At 41.8% G+C, this 21,190-nt stretch overlaps 1 protein-coding gene across 1 annotated transcript; it reads left to right on the forward strand.

Moving 5' to 3' along the window:
- Nucleotides 1-5,555: 5,555 nt before the first annotated feature.
- CHRNB4 (cholinergic receptor nicotinic beta 4 subunit) lies at nt 5,556-16,733 on the forward strand. The gene is made up of 6 exons (XM_051628645.1): nt 5,556-5,804; nt 9,535-9,680; nt 11,429-11,473; nt 11,600-11,709; nt 12,926-13,901; nt 15,955-16,733. Exons 1-6 carry the CDS (start codon nt 5,750-5,752, stop codon nt 16,093-16,095), a joined length of 1,473 nt encoding a protein of 490 aa, XP_051484605.1. The 5' UTR covers nt 5,556-5,749; the 3' UTR covers nt 16,096-16,733.
- Nucleotides 16,734-21,190: the final 4,457 nt, after the last annotated feature.

Below are 21,190 nucleotides of genomic sequence, written 5' to 3' on the forward strand. Positions count from 1 at the left end.
AAACCTAGAAAACAGTTTGTAAATACTAAAAACTTATAACTGGACCTTTACCAAAGGATGTAACGTGCTCTGCAGCTACACCAGAGCTGGAAACTGGGCAAAAATAACAGTGATTTGGTAGGCAAGGAATTGCAGTTTCTTAGGCAGAATAATGTAGCAAGGTAGATAAATATAAGAAGTGGAGCTTCCTACTCGTATTTGCATTTAGAGTTTCTACTTCCAAAAGTAAAAGCACACAAAAACACTTACACTGCTTATAGGAACACACTGGTATTGGCAAAGGTGTGTTCTTAATCATGCACATATTTAGCCCCTTTTTATTAATTTCATACAAAATGAGGGCATAGCAAGAATGGCTACAGCTTCCTTTACAGTAAATGTTTTCAAAGAATACATGACTTTGCCAGTCATATATTGGCAGTCAACAGGCTGCCCTGCAATGAATCTTAAAACATGTAAGAGGAAGAAAGAGAAACTGATAAAAACAAACCCACCAGCTCCAGAATAGCACAACCACCCCCAGCTGCTGCTGCAGAGCTTGGAGCATTCTCTGGACTTGTTACACTGGTGCACTTCAGAGGTTAAAGATGTTGATGATAATCAGTGAGAGTTGGAGGCTTTAATAGTGCTGCCTTAAATACTCTACAAACATAACCCACCTGCTAGCTCAAAAAGTAGATGGTGACAACTTTCCAAAACTAACCAGACAAGCAAAGCATTGTCTTTCCAGGAGTGGAAGAACAATGTCTGCCATCAGACATATTCCAGAGCAGAAAAGTGGCTTTTCATTGATGCATAATCACTCATATTTTGACAATGAAAACTGGAATCACATTAATTGCTACCAAGCCATTTGTATGCATTGCTTGTGTTGCTGTAATTGTCACAGTGCTATTAGTGGCAATTCTCTGGAACATTTTGTGGGTCTGGAGTAGATTCTAATGTGATGACATATCAGAAACCAACATATAGTATGATAGTTTGAAACCTGAAAGGAGTGTTATTTACCTGATCATTTGCTAGCATGCACAGTTCTGTTTCCCACTGTCCTTTGCAAAAGCATGACAGTTTTATACCTTGCCTGGATACAGCTTATTACAAATAGCTGTACATATTGGTTAGAACATATTTGGCAAGGTAAATGTCATTCCAGAGGTGTTGTAGGAAATTGACTGTATGAGATAGTTACCCACAAAGACATGGCCCATCACTGTGGAGTTAGTCCCTGGATGAACACTAGTTCTCCAGTAAAAAGCATCCTCTAATCAAAAAAGCATACTAAATTCCAAAGCTGTAAGTTACAGCAGACCAAATATTCCACGTAGCCTTGCCCTTCCCACTGGTTTCTACCAACATCTGTTTAGTGTGAGACTAGGCTCATCCAGCTGACAGTTATTGGAACTCCAGTGCCACAGTTTTGCTTTGCCTTGCAGACTTCAAAGTGGTACATGCTACAGAACTGTTACATGAAGCTGCAGCAGCACAACCTAACCCAAAAACATTAGCACCAGAAGGGCTGAGGTGTTATACATCTCTAATGAGACTGTAAGTGCATTTGTAAGGAAAAAATACTCCAGGAATGCAGCATGTTAGCTCAAGCACAGCTGTTCTAAAGAGCTCAATTAGACACTGATGAGTAGAGAAAAGGATTATTTTTACCTGCAGGGGGCGTGTTGGGTATTTGCAGAAATTACCTGTAAGAAGTTCCATTTTCCAGCCACCCAAAGAACAAAGGATGGTTTGCTGCTGCTGAGATGAGCCGGGGCCTTGGCAGATATCAGTGAAGTTCACTCAGGTGTAAGGTATTAGACAAACAAAATTTGCCATTAGTTGACACTTTGTGTAGCAATTTTCAACCTGAAAGTGACAGCTGTTCTGCTAGTGCAACAGTATGTAACCTGAGAGGCCAGAATTCAACATGCTGGTCTGGAATCCCTTATTGACTCAGTTTACCTCAGCTTTGAACTTCATTTCAGTGTCACAACTACTGAAAATTGTACCTTTCTACCTGGAAGTATTTCTTCTTGCAGCAACCTCCCTATACCTGTAACTGCCTCATTAAGGAGGCCAGCTGCACCCCAGCTTGCTTCCACTTTGAAAGCTCCAGCCTTTTGGACTGGTTCTATCCTAATGCAAGTGGCAGCTTCAAATCACCACGATAGATCCAGAGAGGAGGACTGCCAGTTTTCCTGGGCACTTGGACACTTTGCATTCCTCATGAATCTAAGAGCTCTAATACCCTAAGGCAAGCAAAGCATTACAGTGCCAGGAACAAACCCCAGGCAGTTCAGTGGATGGCTCTCTGCCATGCCATTCCCATGCTTGCACAGTGCATCAACATGCAAATCCAGGATATCACATATGCTAATGTCTACTAAAAAGACATTTCAGCATCTTAACAAACAAATGGAATCCTGCAGCATTACTGTGGGGAAATCAAATGCACAAGTGATGAAGGAAGCCCTTCAGTAATCTGCCAGAATGAACGAGCACAAGTAAATGGCAAAGGAAGGAATATGGCCAGAGAGAAGAAAACCAGCTGTGGTAATTCTCCTTGTCCACCCCAGTGTCAGCAGCAAAACCACTGCAATCAGTGGATCGTGGATCTGTGACCCTTTGGCCCTGTGATGGCCCACTGCTTTGGTGAAGAAATCCCAATCTGCCTTGTTATACCTGGAGCTGCTATTCAGTGCCCAAGCACCAAGCAGCAAAGATGGCACAAGGGCAGTGACTCCAGGGCCCATACAGCTGTTGCTCCTGTAACCACTGCGAAAGCACAGAGGCTGGGCTGGCAGATGTAAGGTTTGCCTTTGAGGATAAATAGCTCAGATATCAGAAAGTAAAATCAGAGAAACAGATGCAGTCTTTCTTCCCCAGCAGACTGGTACTTTGCTCAAACATACCCTTAGCAACAGAAGGCACAGCTCCTTGAGGCAATTCCCCTTACATTAGGAAAGACAACGTTTCCCAGCAGACTCAAGAGTGTAGCAAGGTCTCTGACCAGCCAAGCCTCTGACAAGGTACCAGCCAAGTATGCTGCAGTGAGGAGGTAGAAGTGGAGGGCTCAGCAACAACACTTTGCTTGGCACACACTTCCTAGGGCTTGTGACTATTACAATGGGGTAATTTGCTATGGGAAAGCTCTGTTTCTACATGCTGACAATGAAGTGCTGGAGGAAAGCAGAGAAATAATGTTATGTATTAATTAGTTAGTCTATTCACATGTACTCACTAGAATTGCACTGGCTTTTTCCATCCAAGTGGATGTCCCCACAATGACTGCTCTCCTGTATGCCTGACTGAAAACATCCTCCTCCCCACCAGCTCCTACACTATTTTGAGGTAAGAATTCTAACTCCCATTTAGAATCATAGAATGGTTTGGGTGGGAAGGGACCTTTAAAGGTCATCTAGTTCAGCCCCCTGCAATGAACAGAGGCATTTTCAGCTAGATCTGGTTGCTCAGAGCCCCATCCAACCTGACTTTGAATGTTTCCAGGGATGAGGCATCTACCCCCTCTCTGGGCAACCTATTCCAGTTTGTTGAGGAATTTTTACTGTTACTCATAGTAAAAAACTTTTGCTTTGTATCTAGTCTGAATCTACCCTCTCTTAGTTTAAAACCATTATCCCTTGTCCTACCACTACAGACCCTACTGAGAAGTCTGTCCTCTTCTTTTTTTGTAAGTACTAAGAGGCCATAATAATGCCTCCCCAGAGCCTTCTCTTCTCCAGGCTAAACAACCTACATTTAAATCAATTCCAGCTACCAGATAGTGAATAAGAGCAAGAAGTTATAAAAGCACAAAAAAGACTTAATATAGCAGGCAGAAGCCAGCACAGGGGATCTCTGATACCAGTCTGGACCTAATCATTAAGATAAGCAACAAAACCAGCACATTTATGTTGGCATGGCAAACAAGAAGCTGCAAAGCATTTTGAGTATACAGAAATCACCAACCATCAATTCCCACACAGTCCACAGGACATTTTATGATCAAAAATGTTTGCATAGCATTAAGAGGCAATAAATCTGCCTCTAAACAAAGTGATCATGTATATAAAAGTTCAGTAGTTGTAAGAGATCAAAGTTTTGCATTTTTTAAAGTAAAAAACACTATAAAATGTGAGACATTATAACTGAGGCTGTTATATAAAAGGTATAGTAAAGGAAATTATTTGAGATTGCAGGTGAAGAAAGGTAACAATGTGCAAGCCATCCTTCTTGAAGGCTGTGTACTTTCTAAAGAACTACTGAGAATCCTCCATGGAGGATATGGTATAGTTGACATACCTTCAGTTTTTAGAATAAGGGAAGGCAACAGCACGAGCCACTTCAAAGCTGCCTTGTAACAGCTTGTTTTATCCACATAGAAGTCCATGCAGTGAATGTTTTTCCATTTGTCTCACTGAATCCATCCTCCTAACCTAAAAAAATGAGACAAAACCAATCAATATACTGTTCAGGAGTTCCAGTACAATTACAAAAAAAATGAGTAATATCTTTACATATTGAGCTACCTTTAATGGCAGCCCCTATAAAGACAACAAAGCTATAACACGCTGGCCTATTTACTGAAAAAAAGCAAGTGGTTAAAATATTTAGGGAGAAAGAAAAGGGTTGTTCAACACTACACTGACAGCTTGACTAACAGCACCAGCTGACATCCTCCAAATAATCCCCATCAGGTAGCAACTGCTAGATGCAGAAGTCTGGTATGCTATGCTGGTAAATCAGGAATGTCTCCATTCCATCCAATGATTTTAGGCTTTTGAGAGATGAGACAAAAGCAGAACTGCATCCTGTGCCCAGCTGAAGCAGAGAAGAACCTCAATATGGAGATAAAACAGCATTTGGAAGATTAGCACTTTTTTTCCCCCCACATCGGGGAGTTCAGTCTGTCCTACAGTGCTTGCAAAGGGCATCTAAGATTTTCTTTCCCTTTCCTTCTACACAAATCTTTCCAGGTAAGTCTCAAAACACATAAGACCCTGTACTTCCCTGAATGCTTCAGCTGTAGAATATGGCTTCCATAGAATTTCCCTAATGCTCCTCTGGAGTGTCTTAATAGCTGTTGCTATTTCTCAACTGCATGCTTTAGCTTGCTTTTCAACATCCTGTCAAATGCTAATGGCAACAAATTCTCTGTTCCTCCACTGCTGCTCCCAAAAAGCCTTTTGGAAAAGTGCTAGTTTGGAGGGATCACACACGTGGGCCTTGGAATGGAAAAGGGTTGGCAGTACACAGCTTACTCTCTTGACACCAAAAATGACCCTCTGCTAGGGTATAATTTATTGACATGTCTGTCACTAGCAGGTCTTATAGCACAAAGTTTTATCAAGCTCTTCCCACACAGCTATTCCCACTCATTGCACTTATTATACAGAAAGCCTCCTAAATATTATCTAGCAGCAGGAATTAAGCAGTTGCATTTTCCAAATCTTGTTCCTTAGTTTGCTCTTTCATTTCCTTTTATTCAACATTATCACATTATGTTCCCTCTTCTTATGTGCTTTTCCTCTTCACAAAGCTCTCTAAACAGCTGCAAAGGGGGAGGGACCACTATGCTCACAAAAATTCCAATTTGCAGTGTGCTTCTGCCAGGTCCTACTGTCTGTCTCTTTCCAGGCATTTAAACTCCCAGATTCAGGTTTGCTTTTACATCTCGTCCTCGTGCATCCTCGACAACCAAGCTTATTGCCAGCTGTCTTAATTGAAGAACAGCAATCCACCTCTTCTTGTTATTGCCATGAGGAATATGTACACCCTCTTTCTCTTTGTAGTGGGCTCCTTTTACTTGAACGGTAAGTGATCTTTTCTTTCAGATACAGTTTGAAAACAGCAATAGCTTTCGGGGCTAGGAGGTAGGACTGTGATAAAAGCTCTCAGACAATTTGTAACTATCACCTCAGTAGATGGCAGACTTTAAGTGGATGCAGGATATTCATTATTTTAGTGTTGTTTCTGGCTTGTTCAGTATCAGCAGACCCATGAAAGTGGATGTGGGCAGAGAGTAAGTTGGACATAAAATGACAGAACAGTAGGAGATGACAATGATAATCAGTAAATATTTCTTTCTCCTCAGTGATAAGAAAAGCAGGTATTGTGGTGAGAGTGAAAACATAGAAAATGAACCATGACATGAACTATAAACAAGACAGATCTCATGTCTATATAATTTTGGCTCAAGTTCACATATTTTGCAAAGTTCATACCTCCTAATTTTTTTATTAGTACGTAAATAGTTTTAAATAAGTTGAAATATGTAAATATGTGCTAAAAAAAAGCAAACATACATTAGGAATATTTCCTTTGGTCTGCCAGAATTTCTTGCATGTGGTTCATCCAACACTCCCAGCCTGACAGCAGCATGAAATAGTGCCTTTACCATGAGAGCTTCTTCCCACAGAGGCTCCACTGAAGTGTTCAGAGTGAAACTGGCTGAAATGGAACTGAGACAAAAATCACATCTTTCCCATAATTACCTTTTCATCCCACAGTTGTTCTATTTCTTCAGTCACTGAAAGGCAACTTTAGAAAACATCTGTTTTGTAACCAATAAAGAGTTAGGGCCTATTTAGATTCTTAGATTACACACTTTTAAACCCCGAAGTGTTTCCCTTTTGTTTGTATTAATTGCAGGGTAGAAATAAAAATAGTCTTTTAAATGCAGCAAATTTACCACTGGAACATTGTGTTCCAAAATAGTGTGCATTATTCTAAGAGACTATTCTAAGAGGTGATATAAATCTTTTTACTCAAGAACATGCTGGGAAGTAACAACATCATGAGGTAATTTCAGAGTAGATAGTGGGATTTTCTTATTATTGCATCTCACTCACTCTTTACTAATCACAGGTGGGAAGCTGGTATGTCACCACGGTTTGTGAGAGAGGGAAGAGCAGAAATGATAATATATGCTACATTTTTTATTTCTAAACAAACGATATTTCAACATTTTTTTAAATAACTGCAGTCAGGGAAAGAGAGGAAACATGCCCTATCTTAAATTGTACCATTTAGACAGTGATAACCATGCACTTGCCTGCATTTGTCAACAACAGCTCCTCATTCTGTTCTCTGGGAATCACTCTAACATATTTGTCCTTGCACTGAAAATAAACAACATAAGACAAGATAACTAGTCGTTCCATTTTATATGTTTAAATAAGAGCATGTCAGAGGAAAAGGTTGCACAGGGGAGGGAATGAGGTCTGTGTTTTCATTTCTTCCACTGTGCAATTGGAAGCATCCTGAAGCAATTTTTCCCTAATGGTCATACTCCTGCAGAGAAAACAAACTTGCTGCAGACTGTGAACCACAGGTTATGCAACCCTTCGCTCTCCCTGTCACGGAGCAGATGTGTCGCGTGTCCAGTGAAGCTAAAGCAATTTCCCCAGCTCAGGATCCACCCCAATGTGCTTTCTCTCTTTTACTGCTTCCAGTACACAAAAACACTCCAGCCCCAAATTAGAACTGCCTCATCAATCTTGTTAAAATCGTTTGTCTAAAAGTATCAGTCTACCTCCTGCCACATTTCTGGTGGTTACTGCTGTTTGGAAAATAACAGTTTGTGAGGGAAACTGTGCAACTCCACTTCTCCCAACTCCAGAAGGAAAGAGGACTTTCAAATGTGCAGCTACAGACATCATGAAATGCATATAAAGATGACCTTGAAGGCCGGGTAATTTTGTTCTCACTAGGTGCCACATGGTTAATATGTAGATTGGTAATGGAAAAGAGATTATAAAAATTGTACAAGGATCACTCCTTACACGGTATTTACAGAGAGGTAGGATTTAGCAACCCTGCGGGCAGTGCGCTGCTGACATCTAGTGGTGCTTGGTACAGGCACCTGAGCGAGATGAGAGACGCTCCTTCGAGGTTTATTGCTGGTGGTTTGGCTATTGAACGGTTGGGATGGGATGGCAATTTTATAAATAATTCTTCAATACAGGAACCCCGTTCCTAAAGACAGATAATTTCTGAAAAGGACTCGTTATTTAACAAATATTTTTTTATATAAATAAGTCGTGGCCTGTCATTCATCTGCATGAAGTTTATTGACAGAGTCAGTACTTGGAAACGTGAGCTGTTCTCATCAGACATGCAGACCCCACAGCAGGTTCTGATTTGTAGACCAGACGACTACGATTGCTAAAACCAGGCCTCAGAGAATAGGATTATTACAAACTCAGAATTAGTTTTCTGCAAATATTCTGCAGTTTGTATTTCCTATTCCCTGTTCAGCAAACACTCCATATGCTAGAATATTGACACAAAAAATGACAACACAGCTAAAACATACTTAACAATTAAAGCAAAAATTTTCTGTCTTTGCCAGCATCATTCAGTGACCACTGTATGAAACAAAACAAATTACAGTTTGTTTATATTTGAGTAATAGTCATCTGCTTATGACACTTCCATATGCAACAGCAGGGATGTTTGTTAAAATAAAATCAAAACAATAAAATAACTCTAACCAAGATTCTCTCTTTAGCTACTATTTCCTCAGTTTCTAAGGTTGAGTTGGGTGCCCTTTTCTATTGAAGAATCGTTCTATCAATGGGATTAGAATCAGTTCTCATTGACACCTGTGTCCAGCACTTTCAGCTGTATAACACAACACAGAACAGCTCAACCTACAGCAGAATCTCTCTGGATCAATTCTCCCCCCAGGACCTCAGTTACCAGTATAACTATGTGGTCTATAGTGGTTTGAAAATTCCACCAGAATGGCTTCTGAAAGCACATGCAAGGACATGGGAACAGATGCAGTTCTCTCTGGGGCTGTGCCATAAGCTATTCTGCTCCATGGAGAACATCCAGGCTTGTTTGATGGGGTACTGCAGGTACCATCTTTTGCAGCCACTGAAATCCAGCTTTGGCCATCTAAGATTTACAGGATTTGTGCTCGTCCATATATCAGGTTTTATTTCCACATAAAGTAAGGCTTACCTACTGCCTTGGGTTTTCAAATTAAATCATGCTGAAACAGAAACATCACTAGCTACCAAAAAGCTCCCAATCATTAAAAAACCCTTATGACTCCTGCAGCTCATCTTCTGGTTTTCCCTACACAGATCAGTCTTCCAGTTTGTAGGTGTACTTGCAGCTCTGTCTTCTACAGCAGTAAAGAGAGAAGTCACAGCAGTACTCCCAGCATTTGGATCACTGAAACAATGTTCCTCTGTTATTAAGAGGGTGGTTTGCTCCCACTTTTTATTTGTGAATGAACTCCCAAAAGTATCTATCCATTTGAACCTCACATTTTACTGTGGAAAAAAAAAAAAAACCTCAGAGGACTCTGATTTACCAGCTTTGATCTGTAGCCTGTGAAAGACAGTCAACTTTAGCAGAAGAGACATTGGTGCAAGCACCATGTCCTCCTGCTCATGCAAGCCTACAGCCTCTGGAAAATCAAAAGCCCTCATTACTTCATGAAGATAATCCGATGCACAGAAGTTCTGTGATCCTACTGTCATATCACTTGGTCTCCCTTCTACAATCCTGCTGTGTGATGTTTTACAGGAAGTACGGCAGCAGATGCTGAGGAAAAGCTAATGAACCACCTACTGAGTCCTGACAGGTACAATAAGTTAATTCGACCAGCTGTCAACTCCTCCCAGTTGGTATCTATAGAACTGCAGGTTTCCCTGGCACAGCTTATCAGTGTGGTAAGTACAAATTAGGCTATGCCTTTTCATTCACTACTACTTGCACAGCTCTCTGAGTAGAAGTCACATTGGTGTTACTATGTCTCTTGTTTTCTAGTTTACACAATAATACTTAATAGGCACAGCCCATACATGTAATTTACTGGTTTTTATACTTCAGAATGCAGCTACTACAGGGAGACCAATCTATGACTAAGCAATAAAAGACAGTGGCTGTATCTTCACCCAACAAACTTCCACTGATCAAAAACTCAGTATCATTTCACTGATTTCAGTACAGGCACAGTAAATTACACCAGGTCAGGATCTATCCTGGACTGTGCACACAATGCTAAACAACCTTATGCTTCTTGCAGCAAAGAAATGTGGCTGAATGGCCTGAAAGCAAGCCACAAGGCCAGCTCAAAATGTCATGACTTATCAGCAAGGAATAGTGAAATGTTGTAAAGGAAAAGATATATTAGTTGCAGCTGGAATAGCTTAACATGGTTAAGACAATCCCCATGTAAGCAACCCCTCATATTCAATAAAAATTACTTCAATGGGTCTAAAAGACATTTACATTCAAGAGGTTAGCACGTGTTTAACAGTTCTTCCACGCTACAAATACACACCTCAGTGCCAAGGGAGGCTTAGCATTAACTGCAGTGGAAACAAGATCTAGTACATAAGTGGGAATAATTTCCTGAATCAGGGCTTCCAGCTTTGCTGATCTCTCCCTGGATGAAAAAGAAGCTACAGATGACTGCCTCCCTGCCAGAATTTGTGTATGGGACAGTGACTGAGCAGCTGCAAACTTTAAGAGACCTACATAATTTATATTCTGAAATTCAAGCAGAAAAGAGAGAGGCATTAATGGAACTTCAGGGAAACTGTGCAAACAGAAGAGTTTTAATACACACATGGAGGCTGATTTACACAGGAGAGACTGTCATGTATACCAGATGACTGTGGGACAAGAGCTCCTTCTCTCCTGGAGAATTCCACCTGGATGCAGACATGCATGCAGCCTCACACAGTGCACTGCCACCACTATCACAGTGTCCTCCTGTGGACTCTGGGCACAAAAAGTGAGCTGTTGTGCCCCCACAGGCAGATCAACAGTCTAAACAGAGTAGATGAATGGGCAAGGATGAAGAATGGCACACTCAGCCCCTATCCCTCTATATACTCTTCAAGCAGAAAGCAAAATTAGGCATCTTATAGGCTCTAACATTTCCAAGCATCTTCAGGATCAGAGAATTAACTTATTTTCCTGAAGAAATCCTCCTGACTCTGGCTTCCTGCCTTGTCTTTTCAGTAGAGCCCCAGACAGACAGATCTGCTGGAGAGAGACTTCTCTCCTGGACTGCTGTCCAGAGACAGCTGCTCCATGAAGCAGAACCTGCCAGCTGAGCGCTGACATGGCAAGCCTTACATAAACCTCACACAAGTTAATCTAGGCCTTCCTGGTGGTCAGATGTGCCTTCTATTTCAAATCAAATCCACAGAGGGGATGCGGGTGGGAATCAGCTTGGCAGGGTAGTGCTGATAGTTGCCAAACAGCCACACTTACTCCAGTCACAACTGTCGTTGTTAAAGCTCTCACTTGAGGGGTTACTGTTTATCACCAGTATGTGCACAAGACTTACCAGGAGAGAAATGCCTGTTCTGTGCCATTGGAAATATTCTCAAAAGCCCACTGAATAAATCTTATTACTGCAATACAGTGAAACATTAGAAGGCAGCTCTTCTCTTTTTCCCTGCAGAATGAACGGGAGCAGATCATGACTACAAACGTCTGGCTGAACCAGGTAACGAAATCCAAGGAGGAATGCTCTTGCAAACCCCAAATGCAACTGCTTTCACTCCATCACACTGATTATTTTGTTAGTGCTGGTTTGGATACTCCCATCAATACTGTACAATTCTTCTCTTAGGAGTGGATTGATTATCGTTTGGCTTGGAAACCCTCTGACTACGAAGGAATCGATAAGCTGAGAATACCTGCAAAACACATCTGGTTGCCAGACATTGTGCTTTACAATAAGTAAGTAAAACTTCTGTAGTTTATGCAGGCAGAGAACAAAATTTTAACCAAGCATTAGAACCAATGAAGTAGGTCTGATAAAATCCTAAAACTGAACTTTGTAAATTTTAGCCAGTATCAAGTGTATCTCACAGGGGTACTGGACTCAAAGATAATTTTAGTAAGATGAAAGCTCTGGTTAAAGACTTTGCAACAGACCTGGAGCATGTCTGCAGTGTCAGCTGTGACACCACCAGAGGATCCATGACAGGGCTCACAACTGGGACACAGATCTATAGCAGACTAGACCATATGGACAGCATGGACTGTACGTACAAGTGCAGCTGTACACCAGTCATGTTTCCAAGAAGCCAAGACATCTGGAATTCTATCAGACATCTTAGGTTCTGAGCTATATTTTTTCCCCTCCTTTTCCACCCCAGACTCCAGGACATAAATCCATTATATAGTTCATATGTACCAGAACTCCATGAGTTAATATTCATTTAAAATCATGTTCAATTTTCATAACGTATTAAAGAAACAAGTATAAGAAAATATAATAAATTGCACAACATTTGACCCTGTTGCTTTACTGTACTGAAAAAAACATAATTATGGTGCTAGAACTGCAGTTCTTATATGTATGGGAACAAACTTTTAGCCTCACCATACTGGATTCTTACATTAGTACAAAGGCTCAAATGAAAAGAGAAATAAGATCACCATTTCTTTACTAAAAAATAGCAATTACATTGTCAATGAACTAATGACTGTTGTATGCTGCAGCCACACCCTTTGCACTTGGTTGTTTCACAAGGTACATGAATTACCTGCTAGGGTCTCACATCAGTACCAAGCACCCGGCTTTGCAACATGAAGCCCTTCCAGAGCCAAAGGCAAGAGAGCAGGAGAACTGCTACACTGTTAAGCCTTGGATACTTGTAGCACTTCCCTACTTAGAACAAACAAAAAAAAATCAATCTTAGCACTAAACCAGGTCTGTCTTCTGTGATGTCCTGTAAACAAACATCTGAACCATTAGACTTTTTATTAACTCCTAAGGGGTACATTTCCAATCAGATAAAAGGGTGCTACCTGACTGCAGTCAGTTGAACTTCTTTCATTTCAACTTGGATTCTAGGAACAACTGAGGCCCACCAAGAGTGCCAGAGCTCTTCTGTTTTGAACTATGTCTCTCCTCTTACTGTTTTATTCTCTCCTCTCCTTCCACTAGTGCGGATGGCACATACGAAGTTTCACTCTACACAAATGCAATTGTGAAGAACAATGGGAGCATTCGCTGGTTGCCACCAGCCATTTACAAGAGTGCCTGCAAGATTGAAGTCAAGCATTTCCCATTTGATCAACAAAACTGCACATTAAAGTTCCGGTCTTGGACCTATGATCATACAGAAATTGATATGGTGCTTAAAACTTCCATGGCAAGCATGGATGACTTCACACCAAGTGGAGAGTGGGACATTGTAGCACTGCCAGGAAGAAGGACTGTAAATCCTTTGGACCCCAATTATGTTGATGTGACATATGACTTTATTATTAAAAGGAAACCTCTTTTTTATACCATCAACCTTATCATTCCCTGTGTGCTAATTACATCCTTAGCCATCCTGGTGTTCTACTTGCCTTCAGACTGTGGTGAAAAAATGACCTTATGCATATCTGTGTTGCTTGCCTTGACTGTGTTCCTGCTACTGATCTCCAAAATTGTCCCTCCAACATCTCTAGATGTTCCACTGATTGGGAAGTATCTCATGTTTACAATGGTTTTAGTGACCTTCTCAATAGTTACCAGTGTCTGTGTGCTCAACGTCCACCATAGATCTCCAAGTACTCACACTATGCCCCCTTGGGTAAAGCTGGTTTTCCTTGAGAGACTCCCAGCCTACCTGTTCATGAAGCGTCCAGAGAATAATTCTCCACGGCAAAAGCTGCACAGCTGCAAAAAGACAAAAGCAGAGAATCCTTGTGTGGACCCAGCTGACTTCTACAAGAACTCTACCTATTTTTTGAATACGGCCTCTACAAAAAAAAAATATGACATGAAAATCACTGAGACTCTTGACAATGTCAGCAGTCACCGAGATTTCAGGTTAAGAACAGGCATGAAATTTTCTCCTGAAGTCCAAGAGGCAATTGATGGAGTCAGTTTTATAGCAGAGCACATGAAAAGTGATGACGACGACCAGAGCGTAAGTAAAAATGTGAAATCACCCCAGTCTTTCCCAACTTCATCTCCTGTCCTCTTTCTGAAGAACACACTGTTCTTCAGAAAGTATATTTTAACTCCCCAGCTATTCTAAAGTTTTTAGAGATTCTAGCTGTAGCTTTTAAGAGGAAATAAGTTATGCCACTAATTAACTTAATGAACAGCATTTTGGTAATTGCTGATACATTCCTGGAAACTAACACGGCTATTTCTATAAAGAGATTGCCCAGTAAGTCATGAAACACCTTGGAAAAGCTGTGTTGTCACATTCAAGTAGTGTCTGGCAGCGGAAAAAATAATATTCAATTCCAGGCTAGAAAAATAATATTTTTCCCATTGTTTTCAGTAAGACTGTGATTCAGCCCATAGCCACGTTAACCAGAAACAACCTCCCTGCAACTCGAGCATTTCTTTATCTAACTGGGCACAGAAGGAGGATTTAGTAAAATTGATTAAATGCCTTTGCAAATGCCCTCTCTGGGCTAAGGTACCTTTCTATGTCAAACACAATGGGGAAGATTGAAATCCTAATGCCAGCAGACCTGACACTTCTTTAATTTGAGTAAAATCAGTCTTCTTATTGGCTATGAGAAGTACTTCATTCAGGACATGTTTAAGCAGTGCTGCTGCTGCCCTGTTCACTTGCCCTACTCTTGTACTACCAGCCAGCACACTAAAGCTTTTCTAAACACACTGGGAATAACGCTTGGAAAAACTCAGATGGCTCAAAGTTTTGTTTAGATGAGCACCTATGGGTAGGAAAAATCATCTTCCTATCTACCAGTGTCCCCTCTCTGACCCAAATGCCAGTCAGACTCTAGGGTCTCTGTTTCTGCTGTGCTCTCCCCTTCCTCAGCCAAGCAGATTAAATAAAGTCTGGTTTCTGATCTTGCAGAAGTCCCTTGGGGAGCATGTCTCTGAGTAGTGTTTTTTATTAGTTGAAATTACTGTCAATATAAATAAAGAAGATCAGCTCTTAACATTAGACATGAGCCTGTAAACATTGAAACTGACTGAACAGAAGCAGATTTCATAAAGTAAACATTTTCTAATAGCTCAGAAATTCATGCAAGAACGTGTTGCATACTAAAGGATTTACAAAGCTCCCACTTGCTATTAAGAGCAATTTGCAAGGATATTTTAGACATTAAAAATTAATTGAGTGCTTTTCACATGAGTTCCTCTGATATTACATATCACTTTTCTAGATTAATAATTTTAATCCCTGATTTCTTCCTCCATTATCATGGCTGATAACAACTGTTCATGTACATTTACTACAGTCTGGTTTCAGAAGCCCACAATTCCCATTAGCAGAAGTGGAAATTAAAAGTGTGCACTGAAGAAAAAGTATGTAATGTTTTAATATAAGACATGTAATAATCTACAAGCATGGTAAAGTCACTGAAGTGAGGATGTCCCATGTGTAATTAGAATCAACGACAGGGGAAAATACAATAATTCCTGAGATGCAAATGAAGACTGATGTATTCTCCCTTTATAATACCTGTCCCATAGTCAGTTCAGTCTGAGAACAGAATATGAGGCCATTACTCTCACAGACAACATAGGCAAGGCAAAAAGAGATTTGAATAAAAGCAATACTATTAATATGCATTAAATCCCTTGATTAAGATGACTGCTGATAAGAAAAGAACTCCGAAACTAACCTTGTTTAACAGCTGTAAACACTATCTATTTTTGTCCACTGAGATTAATAGCATCTGCAAACTAAAGTTAAAGACAAAAATTCCTTAATTGGACTATACTGTGGGTCCTTCTGGACTGGCTTCCACCAGGAAGCCATGTTCAGTACCTGATGCATCCAAGACAGCTAAGAAATATTTGCGGTGTTCTTCTCCACTGCCCAGAATGGTTGTAGGAGAAAAATCCCTTCCCAAACCTAAAGTCATTTAATTCCATGAACCTTGAGATGCATTTCCATTCATTTTCATAAGCAAAACCCAACATTAGCAAGAGGAAGAGCAAAAGAATATGACAAATTGCTAATATCTTTAATTGGCTTTTTCTTTCAGGTCATTGAAGACTGGAAGTATGTTGCCATGGTAGTGGACAGGCTGTTTCTCTGGATCTTCGTCCTTGTTTGTGTCCTGGGGACTGTTGGATTATTTCTGCAGCCACTTTTTCAAAACCACACTGCTGCCATGAACCCTTAGTTGTAATTTACAATTGTCAATACCTACATAGATGTTGGGTCTCATACTGCTCTCAGTTGCCCTCTGTTAAATCCACAGAGATGCCAAATGAGTTGCTCTTACATCAGATTTAGAGTAGGGAAATGGAAAGTAGAACTTGACTTACTGTGATAGGGGAAAAACCAAGAGAAAACTATTATTTTTTCCAATAAGTTCAGAACTTCTGGTGATATGTTGGCCTTTTTTCAATTATTTGAAGTCTAAACACTACAGAGAAAGGCATTTCCTGTACAGTTTGCCATCCTGGCTCACAGGGATTCTTTTAAAAGTGTTTTACATACTTTGCCTCAGGAAGGACTTTTTCCTTAGAATACTGCAGTTTCCCTATCACAAAGGTTTTGCTATGATGTATGTCCTTCAAACGACTCAGAACTATTTGTGTCTGATTTATAGAGAGCTGCGCAGGTGGAATCACTGTTTAGCTGTTGAATATGATGTTTGAAACTGAACTGAGAAACAGAGACAGATCTCTGAGGAAACCACTACCAGGTCTCTCACCTTGCCACCTCGGATAGCGGATTGACCAACAGAGGCCAAATATGATAAACATTTATATACTCTGTCCAATAATGAAATATAAATAAAATGTAAAATCTTCCTTTATATAAATTTAGTCCTGAAATGTTCCTGCAACTTTAACAGCTCTTGCAATTGGGGTTCATATACACTCTCTTCAGTCTAAGAGCACAGGAAAGCATCTTGAGAAGACAGCTGTGAAAGGCAGCTAGAATGAGGAGAAGACACCTGAGAACAGACTTGCATATTTTGCTGGAGAGATTTTAATGCAGATTTAAGTATAACCCTCAACAAACTAGCTAAGAAAGCATGTAATGCCTATACAGTGTCAAAATCTTCTGCAAAGGACAAATCAAGTCCCTACACTCCTGTGAGAGACAATCCCACCACTTTGTTCCAGGTAGTTCTTAATCTGCAAAAAGAGAATAGGCTCTTGATATTTTTCAAGCTAAACCACTCTCAGCTTCTCTTTGGGGTTCTGTCAGGGCACATAACAGATTTACAATCATTGATAGGCACAACTAATGACTGGTGAAGAAACTGTTAAAATCCACTCCTATTTGTGAAGCACACTTGAGGCTCACCTGTCCCAGGGAAGGATTAGCTGACAACTCAACCTGTGTTCTTCAACAAGCCACAGACCAAGTCACCTCTGGCTCTATTTGCCCTCATCCTTATTTACATCACTATTCCCAGGTAGCTACATACATTTAGACATGTCAAAACTGCTGTACCAACACCTTTCCAACTCTAGAACCTTTGCTGATGCCTGCGTTTGCTCCCTCCCTGTCCCTGTGCTGACCTCCCAGCACTGCTGCCACATCCCCCAGCCTGGACCCCAGCCCTGCAGCATGGCCTGGAGCTGGCACCCGGGAGAGCTCAATGCCAGAGCAGCAGCAGGCAGGCTGGTGAGGCTACATGAGCAGCTGCAGCATCTCCTCCAGTCCTGCTGGAACAAGGTCTGGCTGTAACACTGCCATCCTTCCTTCCCTTCTCCTTCCTCTATGCACTGTAGCTGTGTCCATTGCTGCAGACATGGCAAGAAGGTGAAGATGACTGCAGGACAGCCCTACTGAGGCAGCTGTGCCCTGTGACCACAGAAGCTGCCACATTCTCTCCAGAGGGGTGGCAGTGCTCTGGTAATCTCCATTAACCGTTCTGGATACTTCCCATGGTGACTGGTGGGCAGTGTAAAGTTTAAATGGGTCAAATATGCTCTTCCCACCTCAAATGTTGTCTTCTTCTTCTCAAACCTAGACAGCAGAGCTATTTCTCTTCAGTCAGCTGAAACAACAGCTGTGAGATGAGATGGGGCACAGGCAGCTCCCCAAGAACATAGAGGTGCCTTCACCTATGCAGAGAGAGGCTCCTCTGTGTTAAGGTACATGCCAGGAGCTGACATGGCACAGAACATCACAAGCACACATGCACACACTGCCCCAGCTGCTAAGCAGCTTTTTCTGCTTACAGAGAGGCCAGAGGGAAGCCAGAGCAGCTGCCAGCACTGCACAGTGTAAAGGTTAAGCCCCTTTAAATCCAGCAATAACCCTGAACAGTGAATGTGAAAGAGGCAGCATAGACGTCAGCACAGACTTAAATGCTCTTGCGAGCTACTACACACCCTGCAGGGCAGAAGGGAGAGCCACTAACCAGGCCAAGCTACCAAGAATGGAGCAAGTCAGCCTCGGAGCCTGCAGCCTGCCCGACTGACACTGGAGCTGTGCAGAGCAGAGGCCCCTCTCTCTGCTCTTCTCACCCAGCACCAACAGCACTTCTGGCTGCGTCCTGCTCTTATCCTCCTATCAATCATTACTCCTCTCCCCAGACCCTTAGTATTATTATTATCCTTCCCCTCACTTCCTGAAGACAACTGAGAGGAGGCCTCCAGTACTCCCATCTCCTGGCTGGGCTTATCTTTATGAGCAGTAATGACTGATAACACTTGGCTCTGTAACTGCAGCCTTCAGCGGAATTATCCCCAGCACAGACTAAAGCTCTAGAAAGGATCTGGCAGCTCAGCAAGCCACTAACATAGAGTAACAGGCAGATGAAGGCCTCAGACCTGACAAACCCAACAAAGCTTGCAAAAGGCACATCCCTGGCCCCAGGGAGAGCCCTGCAGAGCTAGACCTCCTCATCCAGGACACAGTGGCTTCTGGCGCTTTCCATACACTGTGGTCAACTTACTCCTTTTTCAATCACGAGTGAGTGAAGATATTCCTCCCTAGTTATGTTCTTGGAAAACACCACTGTATTTCTTTAAAGTTTCCAGAAATAATTCAATCCATAGCAAATGGATTGAATGGAAAATTCCACCCAAATTCATAACATTTTGAAAAATTGGACCTCCTAAAACTGTGGTTTAAAAATGGGAAGTGCTATTTTTGCCTAACCCTCAGCAGCTCCACCTACATAATATATGGGTCTGTTCCTGGTTTAACTTGTCAAATCTTGACTTTTTTTTTTTTTTTTTTCCAAAATTTCAAAAATTAAAGCTTTCTGGAGAAAAGGAAACAAAAAAAATTCATCTTGCAGGCTAATATGAACATGATAAGGTCCTAGCTCATCATACAAAATAAACTGCAACAGTCCTACTTTTCAGGGCCTTTTACAGTAGGAAAAGAGGTAATTCAAAATGTATTTTTCACTACAACTCTTTTTCAATGGCAGTGTGCAAGCAGCCCCTGCTTCCCTGTCAGACAGGAAAAACTCCATTCCCATTCCTTACCACTAGAAGACTCCTTAACCCTGACCAATCATGTCTTCTGCCAGAACACACAGAAATACCACCACCACACACATGTACCATCTGCCTCCAGGTGAGTTTATTTGGGACTGTTTCTGCACCCCTGCAGCCACTGCTAACAAGAATCAAACAATCACACACTGCTTTGGGTTGGAAGGGACCTTAAAGACCATCTAGATCCAACCTCCCTGCATGGGCAGGGACACCTCCCACCAGCCCAGGTTGCTCCAAGCCCCATCCAACCTGCCCTTCAACACTGCCAGGGATGGAGCTTCCACAGCTTCCCTGGACAACCTGTTCCCGTGTCTCACCACCCTCACACTAAAGAACTTCTCCCTAATATCTAACCTAAATCTCCCCTCTTCCAGTTTTAATCCCCCTGTCCTCTCCCTCCCTGCCCTTGTCCCAAGCCCCTCCCCAGCTTTCCTGGAGCCCCTTCAGGCACTGGAAGGTGCTCTAAAGTCTCCCTGGAGCCTTCTCTTCTCCAGGCTGAACACCCCAGCCTGTCTCCAGAGCAGAGCTGCTCCAGCCCTTGGATCATCTCCATGGCCTCCTATGGACTCACTCCAACAGCTCCATGTCCTTCTTATGTTGGGAGCTCCTGAACAGGACACAGGACTCCAGGTGGGGTCTCACGAGAGCAGAGGAGGAGAATGACCTGTCTCGGCCTGCTGGCCACACTACTTGTGATACAGCCTAAGAGTGCTGGCTTTTTATAGAGGCAGTATCAATACCCAAGACCAAGGTGGAAAGTACTATTTTCCTCCTCACCTGAGTTGATTAAGCTTTGATCCTAACAACTCCTAACAAATCAAAGCACTACTACAAGTGGCATGCTTACTAAAAGGCAAAGGCTACATGGTTTGTCACTGCAGATCAACTTGGGTAGATCAACTTCTCCCTACCCATACAAATTATTCTTCTATTTAATTTTGCAATGCAATCATGGTGACATGTTCTTACCACATCACTCTCCCTAGCCATAGAAATAATCCTGCCTCAAGCCTGAGCTGACTTCACCAGGAGTCACCAGGACATCCAGCATGTGATCTTAAAAATAAAATATCTGTGCATACAAACACCACTGAAAATATCAGTAACTAGGAACATTAAGCTAAAATACCTGTATCTCTTGATGCAATGGCTCTTTGCTGCCTCTGCAGATCAGATATTTCCAAATTATTCATTGACTTTAGGGGAATACAAGTTATGTTGTATCTTTGAAGCTTTAGATCGTTTCTAGTTGGGACTAAAAAAAAATAATAAAACAAAATCTCAGTTATAATGCTGCTTATACATGGAAAGGCAGAAAGGGAAAACATCTAGTCTCAAAGCCTTAGAAAGGCAAAAAAATAGATCCACAAAGGGTTAAGGTAAAAGACCAAGCTGCCAAGTTCTCTGGAAAAAAAGAAATTAAATCATGGACAGTAAAGCCTATTTCCTCCAAGATAATAGAATTACAGACATTATCATAAGGGCATGTGTCTGGGGATGGAGTAAATGATGCTCTGAGAGACAGGGCAAACAAGATAAAAAAAGCTCTGTGCCAAGAGCAGCTGAGCTGGACCCAGTCTGGTGCTCTTTCTCCCAGTGCTACCTCCTAACACAGTGCCAAATGGGGTCATCAGTTATCCTTCCCTGACAGCAGGGAGTGAAGCTCCTACGGGATGCAGCCTGCTGTCCCACAGGGCTTCCCTTTCATCATCTCCAAAAATGAGGGTGGAATCAAACATTTTTCTCCCCTCCTGCTCCTCCCTCCGCACAGACTGCTCAGGTGTGTGCAACAACCACTGC

The sequence above is a fragment of the Apus apus genome, chromosome 10 (assembly GCF_020740795.1).
Source record: "Apus apus isolate bApuApu2 chromosome 10, bApuApu2.pri.cur, whole genome shotgun sequence".
Classification (NCBI taxonomy): Eukaryota; Metazoa; Chordata; class Aves; order Apodiformes; family Apodidae; genus Apus; species Apus apus.

Excerpts from the sequence above, each read along its gene's own strand:
- CHRNB4 (XM_051628645.1), top strand. The coding sequence starts at position 5,750 with ATGAGGAATATGTACACCCTCTTTCTCTTTGTAGTGGGCTCCTTTTAC. Across the intron at positions 5,805-9,534 it reads GGGCTCCTTTTACTTGAACG|GAAGTACGGCAGCAGATGCT; the intron begins GTAAGTGATCTT and ends GATGTTTTACAG. Across the intron at positions 11,710-12,925 it reads GACATTGTGCTTTACAATAA|TGCGGATGGCACATACGAAG; the intron begins GTAAGTAAAACT and ends TCCTTCCACTAG.